The following is a 14,626-nucleotide window of genomic DNA, read 5'->3' on the forward strand; positions in this document are numbered from 1 at the left end:
TACAGGGAAAAGGATGTTGGAGTCTCTGGCCAGGAGGGATTTTATAGTACTGTACACAGGAGGGCTGTTACCCTTCCCTTTATAGTTATGACACATGTAGGATTTATTATTATTCATTATTATTATTATTATGTTTTTTCTGTAATGTGCTTGCTTATAAAGAGCTGTGGTAATTTGTAACTGCTGGCAATTACGGCCTTTCATAGCCTTTGGAGAGAAAACAAAACACAGACACTGGCCTGTTTAGACAGTCTGGCTTGCTGTGGATATCAGAGTGAAGGCAGGAAACTTTGCAATCTGGAAATACCCCGTTAAAGAGAGAGTGAGGTGAAGGTCTCTGGCCAAAAGAGGTGATGTCTGGGAGCCGGCAAATCTTTAAGTGGATGCCCTTGGTGGACCACAGAGAGGGGAATATGGGTGCTGTTACCCTGAACTATGACAACTCCCTCCTGAGAGCTGCAACCATATGGCTCAGCTGCCGGGTCCCTGCTACCAGTGCTGTCAGGGTTCCCCCACACTCTGAACTCTAGGGTACAGATGTGGGGACCCGCATGAAAGACCCCCTAAGCTTGTTTCTACCGGATTAGTTTAAAAACTTCCCCAAGGCACAAATTCTTCCTTGTCCTTGGACGGTATTGCTGCCATGAACCCTAGATGCATTGCCCCTCACTCCAGGTCATCCTTCCCAAAGGGGACCATCTGTGTTCAGCTAGGGGGCATCCCTTTCCTCCTTGCCTCATTCCATTCCTGCAGCAGCTTCCCTCCTCTTGAGATGGTGAAAAATGGCCACAGAGAGAGAGGAAGTAGAGCAGTTTCTGCCCTTTATAACCTTCTAGTCTCCTCTGTCTGGTGGCTCCATACTCATCCTCAACAGGTGACCACAGAATCCTACCAGGTGACCTCATTGCCAGCAGACCACTCCCCTGTTAAACTAATTCCCCTGGGCAGTGGTCAATAATTTGTCTAGGGTGATTATATTTCAATGGCCAGGCACTCAAGTCAATGACCCTTTTCTTACCTTTTTACCACCCACCTTTGGAATTTCAGTCTAACGTGGAGGAAAACCAACAAGTGAGAAGGAAAAGGGCTGCAAATTCAAAATGGATTTTGAAGCTTGGTAAAGATACAAACCAAGAGTTCATCATCTCACACAAAATTCACACACTGTACAGAGAGAGTTTCCAAATCATCACAATGATATTGAAAAAATGTCCATTAGGGGAGTTTAAATTCTCTGATATAGCAAGAACCCAAGCTTGATGGATCATTATTTTGGGGAATTTCTATGGCCTGTGTTGTAGAGTGGGTCAGACAGATGATCACAATGGTCCCTTCTGGCTTTGGAATTTATGAATCAATTGCTCTAGGGCCATTCCTGTGTTCCTTAGAGTCTTAAATGTTTCAGTTACTCAATCCTACAAGATAATTTTCCTTTTTGAACAGTTATGTATTTGAACAAATGAACCTTTATCTAACTTAAGAGGAGAGCGAATTCTTCCACTCTTTGTTGTTGTTGTTCTCCCTTCCTAGGTATATGTGATGAAGAAAGAAGAAGGGGGAAATCAGACCTCCATCACAGAATTCATCCTCCTAGGATTTGGGAGTCTTCGTGAACTGCAAAATTTCCTCTTCCTGCTGTTTCTAATTATCTATGTTGTGACCATGGCTGGGAACATCCTCATCATTGTGTTAGTTGTGGCTGATCAGCATCTTCACACCCCCATGTACTTCTTCCTGGGGAATTTGTCCTTCTTGGAGACCTGCTACACCTCCACCATCCTGCCTAGGCTGCTGGCCAGTCTCCTGTCTGGGGACAGAATAATTTCTGTTAGTGGCTGCATAATGCAGTTTTATTGGTTTGGTTTCCTAGTGACCACTGAGTGTTACCTGCTAGCTGTGATGTCCTATGATAGGTACTTAGCGATATGCAAACCCCTGCACTATGCAGCCTTAATGAATGGCAGGTTCTGTATACAGGTAGCAGCCGGATCTTGGATAAGTTCATTTGTGGCCAGTACCACCATAGTATGTTTGATGTCACAATTAAAGTTCTGCGGCCCTAAGGAAATTGATCATTTCTTTTGTGATCTCATCCCAGTAATAAAACGTTCCTGTGATGACACCAACCTGATCACACTGCTGAGTTTCATCCTCACCTCCATAGATGCACTGTCCGCATTTCTATTAACCGTGACATCCTATGTTTGTATCATCACCACTATTCTGAGAATCCCTTCCACTGCTGGGAGGCAAAAGGCCTTTTCCATCTGCTCCTCCCACCTCATTGTGGTGACAATTTTCTATGGGACTATAATCATTGTCTATATGTTACCAGACGCTGACACACTGAGAGACCTGAACAAAGTGTTCTCTGTCTTCTACACCATTCTAACTCCTTTGGTCAACCCCCTCATCTACAGCCTGAGAAACAGGGAGGTCAAGGAGGCCCTGAGAAAAGTTTGCTCTAGGTATCACATGTTTTAATGCATTGGAATAAATCGGACTGGATTTATTAGCCATGGCACCATTTAGGACACCTCTAACTCTGGCCACTGACAGCAACTTTGGCTGTGGAGTTAGTATGGGGAATTTTTTTACCACTCCTCCTCCTTAATCCCAGTCCAGCTGGCTGCATCTCATCGGTTCAAGGTTCCACAATGTAGTGTAAGAATCAGAGCCTTGTTCCTGAAGCGATACTATTCAGATTGATGAGCCTCTTGGCAAAGTAAGTTATTACAAAATATGGGCAACGGTAGTAGAAGCTGGCTCTATTATTTGCAAAACCAAATGCCATGTGTAGAAATGTGGTTATGCAGAATAAAGCACTGGCATGGTGGGGATATGTTAAATGGCCTAAAAGAATCATGTGCCCCGTTCTAATCAGTCTCACCTAATCCCCTCATTTGAAAATCACAGCCTAGGAGTCTTCCATTGATTTCAGTAGACTTTGCACAGATCTCGTGTATTGAAAATGGGCCATATAGGATCAAATGTATCTTAAAAATAAAAAAAAACAGGAGTACTTGATCCATCCGAAGAAGTGGGCTGTAGTCCACGAAAGCTTATGCTCTAATAAATTTGTTAGTCTCTAATGTGCCACAAGTACTCCTGTTCTTTTTGCGGATACAGACTAACACGGCTGCTACTCGGAAACCTTAAAAATCAAAACAGTTGTAACTTTTACAATAGCCATGCTCACTGTAACTCTTAACCTGGAATGCTTCATATCTGCTGTGTCCCCTTCCTAGAGCTGGTTAGAAAATGGTAAGTATTTTCAATAAAAAAGGCCAAAAACCAAAATCCCTTTTTTCCCCTCAAAAATGTCCATTTTCATTTCTGTCTCTTTATTTGTCTTTTTTTCCATTTTGCCTTGGAAAAGTGGGGAAGGAAGAAGGAAATCAATAGCCAGAAAGGAGGAAAACCTCAAACTAATCAATATTTTATTTGCAAGAAACAAAAATGTTCAGAGCTTTTAGTTGTTTGTCTTTGTTTTTGTCAAATAAAGAGAACATGAAAATATTCACAAATGGTTTTGTTTTTTAGAAAGGCAATTTTTCATTGAAAATAAAGTTTCAAATGACATATTGTGACCATCTCTAAACCTTGTATTATTTATCTGTCACCTTTTAATAGTCTTGTAATTAAATAATTTTTCATATCAACACACTGAATTATAAGTTCATGAATTTATAATATATGCATATTAATGAGTAATACCACATTTAACTAAATAAAACCAGTGGCGTCATCCAGGGTAAAGATGGGTAAACTCTGTTCACCCATTTCTCATTTGGGGTATATGGAGTTTAGTTTAAGTTAGTTTACTCACTTCTTTTTTTTACCACTATACCACTGTTAGGACCTTGTCCAGCAATGAATATTAACACCAAGGCAGAAGGATCTTGGGTTGTAATACGAAAGAAGAGAATAAAGAATCTATATAAGCATATTCCATGGTTGTCACTCTGAAACCTAGATTGTCTGTGGGGTCAGTGTGAAGCAAAGGAAACTGCTATAAGTATGGATAAGCACTTTTTTTGTCCAAATATCAGCAAGTTCAACCATCAATGGGATTTCTGGTCTGTTACCCTCCAGTGTTTAAGTTCTCAGTCATTTACAAAGGACACCTGTGTGATAGCACAGGCTTTCAGCTACATTAAGGCAAGAATCTATGCTATACTAAGAGTCCCAGACCATTGTGATATCAAAGGTAATTCAACCAATTCTCACCATTATTCTGCAGCTAATTTGCAGGCAACAATTTCATGGGTTGTACGAGCGAGACTGTATAGATGGTGGATTACTTGGCCCAACTGCCAGAATTCTTAGAGAAAGAGCTTTCACATACTAGCATATAGATACATCAGTTGTTTTTAAGGTAGCTATGGCTGATGAAGTTCACCCTCACACATTTTTGGAACTAGCTACAGCAATCTCTGAACCATTAGAGATTATCTTCAAGATCTCATGGAGGACAGGTGAAGTTCCTGTGTGTATTATCTGGGAGTGTAACTAGACCAACAGCAGTGTTTTGAAGCCACAGTGGTCAGGAAGGCCTACACCAGGCCAAAAGGGCATGATCTTATTCTCTAGATGCATATCCTGCTACCAATACCTTCATGGGGTGAAATACCAGATACCAAAGGGCTCTTTAATCTAGCAGAGAAAGGCAAAAACAAGAACCAATGGCTGGATATCAAAGCAAAAATGTTCAAATTAGGCATAGTATTTTTAAAAGTGAGGTTGATTAACCATGGGACAAACTCCCAAGGGAAGTGATGGATTCCCCCATCTCTTGGTGTCTTCACATCCAGACTAGATGTGTTTATGGCACAAACACAGATTATGGGGCTCAGCACAAGGATTACAAGGTGAAGCTCTCTGGTCTGGTGTTATACAAGAGGGTAGATGAGATGATCGCATGACACCTTCTGGCCTTAAAATCTAGGAATCCATGCCTTTGTCATTTGGAGGCTAGGGCTGGGATTTCCAAAGGAGCCTATAGGAGACTGGGACCTCTTTTCATATCCTTCCTCTGCCACAGGTTTCTTGTATGACCTTTGGCAAGTCACTGTCACTGGGATTTTCCAAGGGACCCAAGAGGGCAGGGCTTCCTGGAAACTGGGGCCTGATCCAAAGATCACTGAAGTAGGGCTAGTTGAAAATTTTCCTACTTTACTGTTTGTTGAATGAAAATTGGGCTTTTGCCTGAATAAATTTTTGTTCATGAAAAGTATCTGGTTTCCAAGGATTTAAAACCTGGTCCTATCTCCCTTCCTCCCACTACCTCCTGGGTATTTCCACTTACAATAAACCTTTTTCCCTGTATCATCCTTTGCTGCTCTCTACCAGATTATTTTTAAGGCATTGAAATTCAGTGGGATTTGGGCCTTTAGACCGCTTTGAAAATCCCAGATGACTCTCCACAAAGGGGCCTCATCTTAGAGCCCATTGGAAGTTGGAGCTGGTGTACAAGATGGATACCCACTCCATAATTTGTGTACCCTGTAGACAGACCCTGGAACCTGGTTGCATTGTAAGATACTGCTTTTGACCTCCTCAGCACTATGTGGCCTGGGATCAGCCTATCTGAGAGTCCACCTCTCCCCCCATGAACCACTGCAATAACTGTGAACAACAGAAATTCTCATGCTAGATATCCCTGAGTGTAGCAGGGAGGAGGTGGCTGGAGGGGATTCTCTGCAAAAGCATGGGAGCTATGGAATGTCCTCCACTCCTGTTCTGAAATAATCCCATGATATATCAACTCCTAGGGTGCTCTCAAAGGCCAATTTGTTTAGCCAGCTGTTTGGGAAGCATTGAGATGAGAGGGCTGAGACATTGCTTGTTCTATTGAGGTATCGTTAGTATCTTATGTCTAGAGGTGATGTTTGGGAGGAGCATTTGAGGGAGGCTGAGATATGAAAATTGGATTACAATTATTTGAATTGGGAAAGATGACTCTATCAGAGCATCCATCCCCTTCTCCCACCCTTTGGCATGCAAGTAGAGTCCATGATATGAATGCACCGCGTTTCAGATATTGAAATGACTTTGGCACTGCAGTGGTGGGTGCTATGGAGTATACTACCAGAGAGATAGACAGGAATTAGTTCCGAACTCAGAAAGCGGAAATTTGCTGATAATGTTGCAGAACAGGCAAGTTTCTATGAGCTCCAGGAAGTTGTCAGAGGCAAGCAAGAGAAATAGAGCTGTGATTTTAGATCTAGCACCTCCTAGGAACCCTGCCAAGCCCACATGGCACATGATTGCCTTAATCATAGAGTCGTAAATTCCAAGGCCAAAAGGGACAATTGTTATAATCTGGTCTGAACTCCTGTATAATACAGAACATAGGCCTTGCCCGAAATAATTCCTTTGTGAACTGCAGCATATCTTTTAGGAAAACATCCGATCTTGATTTTAAAATGGCCAGGGATGTGGACCCTGCCATGACGCCTTATAAATTGTACCCATGGTTAACTACCCTCACTAGCAAAAAGGTAAACAATTTTCACTCCCCCAACTGTACCTCCTGGACATTTCAACCCATGTCCTCTAGCACCACAAGTGGATGGACAGACTGCTACCCTAGAGACCCAGCAAAAAATGATTTAACAGGGCAGAGTGAAATTTCACCCTGGGTTTACAAGCCAGTTCTCTAATGCCTGAGCTATGGAGACTTTGCATAGCACCTTAAGTCTTACATGGTGCTCCAGTGGGTGAGGAGACCTGGGTTCTGTTGCTTGTCTTTTACCACCCACTATTTCTCTATTTCAGTTGTAAGTTTGAGGGGTCCGGGACAATCTCTCACTGTGTGTGTGTGTGTGTGTGTGTGTGTGTGTGTGTGTGTGTGTGTGCAATCTCTCACTGTGTGGGGGCTATTCCCAGCTATGCCAATACCCTATTTAATGACACTATGGGAAACAGATCCCTTCTCTGTGCCTCTGTATAATGGGGATAATGATACTGGCCATGCTGTGTAATGTGCTTTGAGATCTACGGATGGCAAAAGGTCTGTTAGAGCTAAATGTTACCATTAAAGGCATGGCAACTTATTTCCCGTTTTCTTGGGCTCTTGACACATGCATAGCACGTATGGGAAAAGGAGATTTCCTTTGGGATTCAAATGCCGCTGGCATTGGCTTTGGTGTTACACTGTTCTAACAAACAGCACAGTGTTAATTCCCTTGTGAAGGTAACTCTAAGTGCTCACCAGTAGCAGGGCTCAAGGGAGAGCCCAGCAGCAGGAAGGGCCAGAGGAGGCTGCTGTACCTTATAAACCCTCAAGAATGCAGAGCAGGAGTTGTATAAGGGTTTGTGTGGTGCAAACAATCACGCTGGGCGCAGGAGAGAACCAACCCAACAGCAACATGTAAGAGTCTCTGGAGGAACTGAGAGGGCAAGTCTGACAGGAAGACCAGATCCGGTCACAGTTGATGGATAGGTCATTGCTTCCTGTTGAGGATTAAAGGTGAGTGTTGCCAGTCTCAGGGCAATCCCCCAGTATCTTCCTTGGATACAACCATTAATCTGAAAGACACTCCTCTTGGGCAGTGTCCTCGCTCTCTGGGAGCTTTGCCTGAGTGATGACTTTAGCATCTCACCTTGATATATTTCTTGGGAAACTGATGAAACTTAAAAGAGATCTGTCTATACACACACATACCTATATATCTCTTTATCAAGTCCTTTACACAGCCATCTATTTATCTAGCTATACCCTTACACATCTATTTATCCCTCTATTGAACCTCTTAAACAATCCCCCTATATATCCCTAATAATCCCTCTATCCACCCTTTACACATTTCTCTCTCTTTCTATCCCCTTAAACATCTATCTACCCCATATAAACACCCTTCTGTCTGTCTATCCATCATCTTACACACCCCTGTCTATCTGTCCTTCACACTCCTGCTCTCTGCCCGTCTCTCTCTCCCTAACATCTCATCTCGTTCTCAGGGAACTTTCCACCTCAGTTTCTCAGCCACCTCTCCAGACTTTCTTGTGGGGCTGATTCCTATGCACCTCCTCAGCCCAGTCTTGGGAGATGACACAAGTCTGCCACTGAGTATCTTCTCCCTGGATTGCAGAGGTAGTTGAGGGCATGCATCATTTCTTTGGCGGTACTGAGCACCATGTAGGAATGGGATGTTGTAACCTTAGATTTATCTATTCCCAGTTAGTAGTTCAACGATAAACAATAAAACCAACCTGAATTCTTTAAGGTTTGAGCCTCCAGGGTGGTGATGGATAATTCAGGTTACTGGAGCACTGGGAATGGCACAATGAGCGAAACAATTAAAAGCTTTATTTAGAATAAACTGGTTAGCTAAAGCGAGCAGGTATTGCAATATAGTCACATACGGGATTATATACGCACACTCTAAAATGAAATGACACCATTCCGGGGTGATGCTTTCTCTCACCATATCTTAATGGGCATGTCTAATGTAAAATTAGACTATTACCGTTCATGTAATCACTTATAATCATGCCCCTTGATTAACTAACATTCAGTCTGCCTTTTGCCATATCTGTATTTCTGCTACCATAGTTAATTATTTCCTAGTTTCTCATTGTTTTTTTATAGTAAACATTGTCTTAATTAACATCTGTGTAATTCCCATATGAAGAGCTACCAATATGGATAGCATTTTCAAAACCACTAGCATTTATTTAAAAGACTCATCAAAGCCAATTAAGACCAAAACCTACTTACACCAGGACCAGGGGTTCCACCCTAAGATATTTCTAACTTGCCTTGAGTTGTCCCCCTTCACTTTACTCATATTTTAGAAAGCCTCCTTGGCTATTGTCGCGCCTGTTTTTTTAGGAAAGTGCGTTTTGGATCTGCTTACATTTCAATGCCTTTCTGTAGAACATAAACATGCATCATTTCTATAGGCCACCTAGTAAATTGGCATTGCCTTGAATAGCAACTGGAAATCCTTACAGATTAGGAAGCAGGGGTACCTGTGTAACAAACGTTGCCTGGCCATTTATTGCTCGATCTCAGTTTTTAAGAGGAAGGATACTCCAGTGATTACGACGCTCGTCTGTCATTGGGTGACTTGGGGCTTGTACACACTAGTGCTTACTTTGGTATAATTTATGTCACTTAGGATGTGATTAAGTCACCGCCCTGAGCATCATAAATTACACTGACCTATGTGCATGGGTGGCACATAATAGGGGCTGAGGGAGGACAAGCCTCTCTAAACCTCCGCTGATGCTCCCTGCCGGGCATGAGCCACAGCGGGGTTCAGAGCCTCTGGGTGGCCGGGGCACAGGGCGGCTTGGACGGGCAGGCACTGGGGCCAGCTCAGGTGGGCAGGCTGGCTGGGGCTTAGGGCGGTTTGGGTGGGCCAGGGCTTGGGGTGGCTTGGGTGGGTGGGCTGGATCTCTCTGGCTGTGGAGGGTGGCTTTGGGCTTCTCTGGCCCCGGGGAGCGAGAGTGGGTGGGGTGGGGTAGTGGTGGGGCCTAGGTGGAAAGGGCAGGACAGGGGGCTAGCCTCCCCAAATGGGGGGAGGGGATTCATGCACCGCCCATGCCTAAGCACCAGTGTGGACAACGTTATGTCAGCAGGAGAAGCTCTTCTGCCTACATAGCTTGGGGAGGTGGCATAGAGCATCTACATTCTAGCAATGCGACAGCGGTGCAACTACATCGGTACAGCAGTATCGCTGTAATGATTCTAGTGTACACTAGCCCTTAGTTTCTCTTCTCTGATATACCACAGCCTTCCTGTATAGCCTTGAGCAAGTCAGTCTGGGCCAGATTTTCAAAGGTTTTTAGTCACCTAATGGGATTTTAAGAGCATTTAGCTACCTAAAACCTATTTAACTCAATTCAATTAATTAATGATTAATATTAAATAATAAAATAAATATAAATAAATTAATGAATTTAAATCAAGTTTCCCGGAGGCTTTTGAAACTCCCACAACTCACACAAATATATTTGAAATTTGGCCCTGGAAGCTTTCTGGAAAATAAATTTTAACCCTACACAATTAGTTGAGCTCAGTGCAGGGCTAACTGGGGACGTTCTTTGCCATGTGTCCTAGTGGACATCAGACGAGATGATATAATTATCCCTTTTGGTCTTTATATCTATACATTGACGAATGAAAGAAGTTGAGACAGGTGTAGAAAATAGGGCTGTCAAGCAATTACAAAAAATACTTGTGATTAATCATGCCATTAATGGCACTGTTAAACAATAATAGAATACCATTTATTTACATATTTTGGATGTTTTCTACATTTTCAAATCTATTGATTTCAATTATAATACAGAATACAAATTGTACAGTGCTCACTTTTCATTTATTTTTATTACAAATATGTACATTTTAAAAAACAAAAAATTGGTATTTTTCAGTTCACCTATTACAAGTACTGTAGTGCAATCTCTTTATCATGGAAGTGCAACTTACAAATGTCAAATTATGTACAAAAATAACTGCATTCAAAAATAAAACAATATAAAACTTTAGAACCTACAAGTCCAGTCCGTCCTACTTCTTATTCAGCCAATCACTCAGACGAACAAGTTTGTTTACATTTGCAGGTGATAATGCTGCCTGCTTCTTGTCCACAATGTCACCTGAAACTGAGAACAGGTATTATCATGGCACTTTTGTAGCCTGCATCCCAAGATATTTACTTCCCAGATACGCTAAAGATTCATATGTCCCTTCATGCTTCAACCACCGTTCGAGAGGATCCATGCTGATGATGGGTTCTGCTCAATAACAATCCAAAGCAGTGCGAACCGACGCATGCTCATTTTCATCATCTGAGTCAGATGCCACAGGCAGAAAGTTGGTTTTCTTTTTTGGTGGTTAAGGTTCTGTAGTTTCTGTGTTGGAGTGTTGCTCTTTTAAGATTTCCGAAAGCATGCTCCACACCTTGTACCTCTCAGATTTTGGAAGGCACTTCAGATTCTTAAACCTGGAGTCAAGTGCTGTATCTATCTTTAGAAATCTCACATTGGTACCTTCTTTGTGTTTTGTGAAATCTGCAGAGAAAGTGTTCTTAAAATGAACATTTGCTGAGTCATCTTCCAAGACTGCTCTGACATGAAATATATGGCACAATGCGGATAAAATAGAGCTGGAGACATACAATTCTCCCCCAAGGAGTTCAGTCACAAATTTAATTAACCTATTACTTTTTTTAACCAGTGTCATCAGCTTGGAAGCATGTCCTCTGGAATGGTGGCTGAAGCATGAAGGGGCATATGAATGTTTAGCATAACTGGTATGTACATACCTTGCAATGCCGGCTACAAAAGTCCCATGTGTACGCCTGTTCTCACTTTCTGGTGACATTGTAAATAAGAAGTGGACAGTATTGTCTCTCGTAAATGTAAACAAACTTGTTGATCTTAGCAATTGGCTGAACAATAAATAGGACTGAGTGGACTTTTAGGCTCTAAAGTTTTGCATTGTTTTGTTTTTGAGTGCAGTTATGTAACAAAAAAAATCTACATTTGTAAGTTGCACATTCACAATAAAGAAATTGCACTATGGTACTTGTATGAGGTGAATTGAAAAATACAATTTTTTTGTTTATAATTTTTATAGTGCAAATATTTGTAATAAAAATAATAATATAAAGTGAGCAGTGTACACTTCGTATTCTGTGTTGTAATTGAAATCAATATATTTGAAAATGTACCAACACATGCAAAAATATTTAATAAAGTTTAATTCGTATGCTATTGTTTAACATTGCAATTAAAATGGCAATTAATTGTGACTAATTTTTTCAGTTAACTGCGAATAATCTACAGTCCTAGTAGAAAAGTGATAAATTAACAGTTTTGCTGCTATTTGGGTGGGCTGGAGGGGAATCTGTATCCCAATACCCTATGCCAGTGGTTCTCCACCTTTCCAGATTACTGTACACCTTTCAGGAGTCTGATTTGTCTTGCATACCCCAAGTTTCACCTCACTTAAAAACTATTTGCTTGCAAAATCAGACATAAAAATACAAAAGTGTCACAGAACACTTTTTCTGAAAAATTGCTGACTTTCTCATTTTGTCTGTTTGAAATTGTAGTTTGTACTGACTTCACTAGTTTTTTATTTAGCCTGTTGTAAAGCTAGGCAAATATCTAGATTAGTTGTTGTACCCCCTGGAAGACCTCTGCTTACCCCCAAGGGTATCGGTACCCCAGTTGAGAGCCACTGCCCTATTCAATATCTGGGTGTGAACCAGTCCCTTGGCTGACACAGGATATAAACTCCAATCAGATTTGCAATCTCAATTTTTATGGAAACAAATGGAAGGAAATTGATTAAGTCTTAACCGTACAGCAAACTCTCTAAATGATTATTGCTTTTTCTCAATCACCAGTTACATCACACAGAGAATGGCAAAAGTGGAAACCTACACACACCTCATGGAGAAAGGAGAAGAGGGAAATCAAACATTTGTCACAGAATTCATCCTGATGGGATTTGGGAATCTTCCTGAACTGCAAATTCTTTTCTTCCTGCTGTTTCTAGTGATCTACATAGTCACCATGGCTGCAAACACTCTCATTGTAGCACTAGTTGTGACTGATCAGCACCTTCACTCCCCCATGTACTTCTTCCTGGGAAATTTGTCCTGCTTGGAGATCTGTTGCAACTCAACCATCCTTCCCAGGATGCTGGCCAGTTTCCTGACTGGGGACAGGACCATTTCTGTTACAGGCTGCATTGTGCAGTTTTATTTGTTTGGTTTCCTAGTGACCACTGAGTGTTATCTGCTAGCTGTGATGTCTTATGATCGATACTTAGCGATATGTAAACCCCTGCACTATGTCACCCGTATGAATGGCAGGTTCTGTATCCAACTAGCAGCTGGATCATGGCTAAGTTCATTCATAGTTCTTACCATATTAATGTGTTTGGTGTCACAATTAGCCTTCTGTGGCCCTAATGAAATTGATCATTTCTTTTGTGACCTCAGCCCAGTGATCAATCTCTCCTGCAGCGACACCAGTCTGGTGACACTAGCGACCCTCATATTCTCCTCCATAGACACTGTTCCCCCATTTCTGTTGACCCTGACATCTTATGTTTACATCATCTCCGCCATCCTGAGAATCTCTTCCACCTCTGGGAGGCAAAAGGCATTTTCCACCTGCTCCTCCCACCTTATTGTGGTTACAATCTTCTATGGGACCTTAATGATTGTCTACATGTTACCAAACACTGGTGCACTCAGAGCCCCAAACAAAGTATTTTCTGTCTTCTACACGGTCTTGACACCCCTGATCAATCCCCTCATCTACAGCCTGAGAAACAAAGAGGTCAAGGAGGCCCTGAGGAAATTTCTGCAGAAGTATAGGGTGTTCCCATGAATTCAGAGAAACTGATTGAAATGGGAATAAATCAAATCATTAGTCAGGAATGAACAATCTACATGGTCCACGTTCTTATCAGTCAAAGCATCCTGAGTTTTAGGAAGAAGATACAGAGGATTTTATTTTTAGAGTTGTATTTATTTAGGTAAACAATGGCAGATCCTCAGCCAGTGTCAATTTCTAGAGGGCCATTCATTTCTACAGTGCAATGCAATTTGAACCAGGCAATTATCTTCCTCTAAATATTTTTTTAAAAATCCCATCCTGAGCTCCAGCTGTCTTTGCCTAAATAAAAAATACAGTCAAGTGCATGATGGGAGATTAAAGCATTCTTTTTTTATTCCCAGTATTATTTCAGTCTCTCTACCTCTGGCTGCCCATGGTTTTTGTTTTGCAAGGAGATACAGGAAGAGTGAGGAAAGTGTATAACCCTATAATGTTCAAAGGTGGGGTTGGCAGCTTGGCATCCAATCTTTGTTGAAAGACAGTGGGAGTTGAGCATCTAAATTTGTTAAGATGCCTTGAAAACCCCAGCCTGTATCTTTATTGATTTGTAGACATTAATAATCAGTTAAGTTTGAGGGCTTTCAAAGAAAATTTAAGAAACAAAGCCAACACCCACTCAAGTAAACAGAATGGTTCCCATTGGCCTCTGTGGGTCTAAATCAGGCTATTCATCCTCAGTTCATCATCACCTTTCCAACTGCAAAATAAATATACCAGAAACTTACCAGTTGGCTTGACTGTTTTCTGTTGAGTATTAAGTGATAATAAATTTTATTTTCTGTTTTCCTCTTGCATTTTTATGTACTTGTTGACACATTTTCCGAACACTTGTTAGGTTGTTTGAGCTATAACTATGAGAACTTCCTAATCTATATTTATTATATTCTTCGTTTATTATTTCATTCAGACAAATGCTTTGAATGTCTCCAGTGAAACAAAGGCGGGATCTGTTTAGAAAAGATGGCGGAATTTTTTTTGTCCCCTATGGAAAGTTAGGTTTTTTTCAGGATTTGTTCAAAAAACTGAAAACCCTCAGTCTGAAAACTGTTGATTTTAAATTGACTCTAGTTCTGATTATTCATCCACTATGTGTAATATCTTCAGAAATCTACTTTTCCTAAGAAAAACAAACCAGTTAACAAGTGACCAGCTGGTCCAGTCAAAATATGGTTATGTATTGTCATAAAATAATGGGTTGAGTTTTGTCTCTTCCTTTTTTCTGTGTTGCATATTTTTTGAAATAATAATCTAA

General features: G+C 41.3%; 2 protein-coding genes across 2 annotated transcripts; both read left to right on the top strand.

Annotated features, from left to right (window-relative positions):
• Window positions 1-1,536: 1,536 nt before the first annotated feature.
• Window positions 1,537-2,484, top strand: LOC128847146 (olfactory receptor 6N1-like). Its single transcript, XM_054046497.1, has one exon. The coding sequence runs from the start codon at window positions 1,540-1,542 to the stop codon at window positions 2,482-2,484; it is 945 nt and encodes a 314-aa protein (XP_053902472.1). The 5' UTR covers window positions 1,537-1,539.
• A 9,933-nt stretch (window positions 2,485-12,417) lies between these two features.
• On the top strand, window positions 12,418-13,365 carry LOC128846091 (olfactory receptor 11A1-like). The gene has a single exon (XM_054045165.1). The coding sequence runs from the start codon at window positions 12,418-12,420 to the stop codon at window positions 13,363-13,365; it is 948 nt and encodes a 315-aa protein (XP_053901140.1).
• Window positions 13,366-14,626: the final 1,261 nt, after the last annotated feature.

This window comes from Malaclemys terrapin, chromosome 12 (assembly GCF_027887155.1).
Source record: "Malaclemys terrapin pileata isolate rMalTer1 chromosome 12, rMalTer1.hap1, whole genome shotgun sequence".
Classification (NCBI taxonomy): domain Eukaryota; kingdom Metazoa; phylum Chordata; order Testudines; family Emydidae; genus Malaclemys; species Malaclemys terrapin.

What these genes read in the sequence shown, in the direction of transcription:
- LOC128847146 (XM_054046497.1), top strand. Translation starts at nt 1,540, where the DNA reads ATGAAGAAAGAAGAAGGGGGAAATCAGACCTCCATCACAGAATTCATC.
- LOC128846091 (XM_054045165.1), top strand. Translation starts at nt 12,418, where the DNA reads ATGGAGAAAGGAGAAGAGGGAAATCAAACATTTGTCACAGAATTCATC.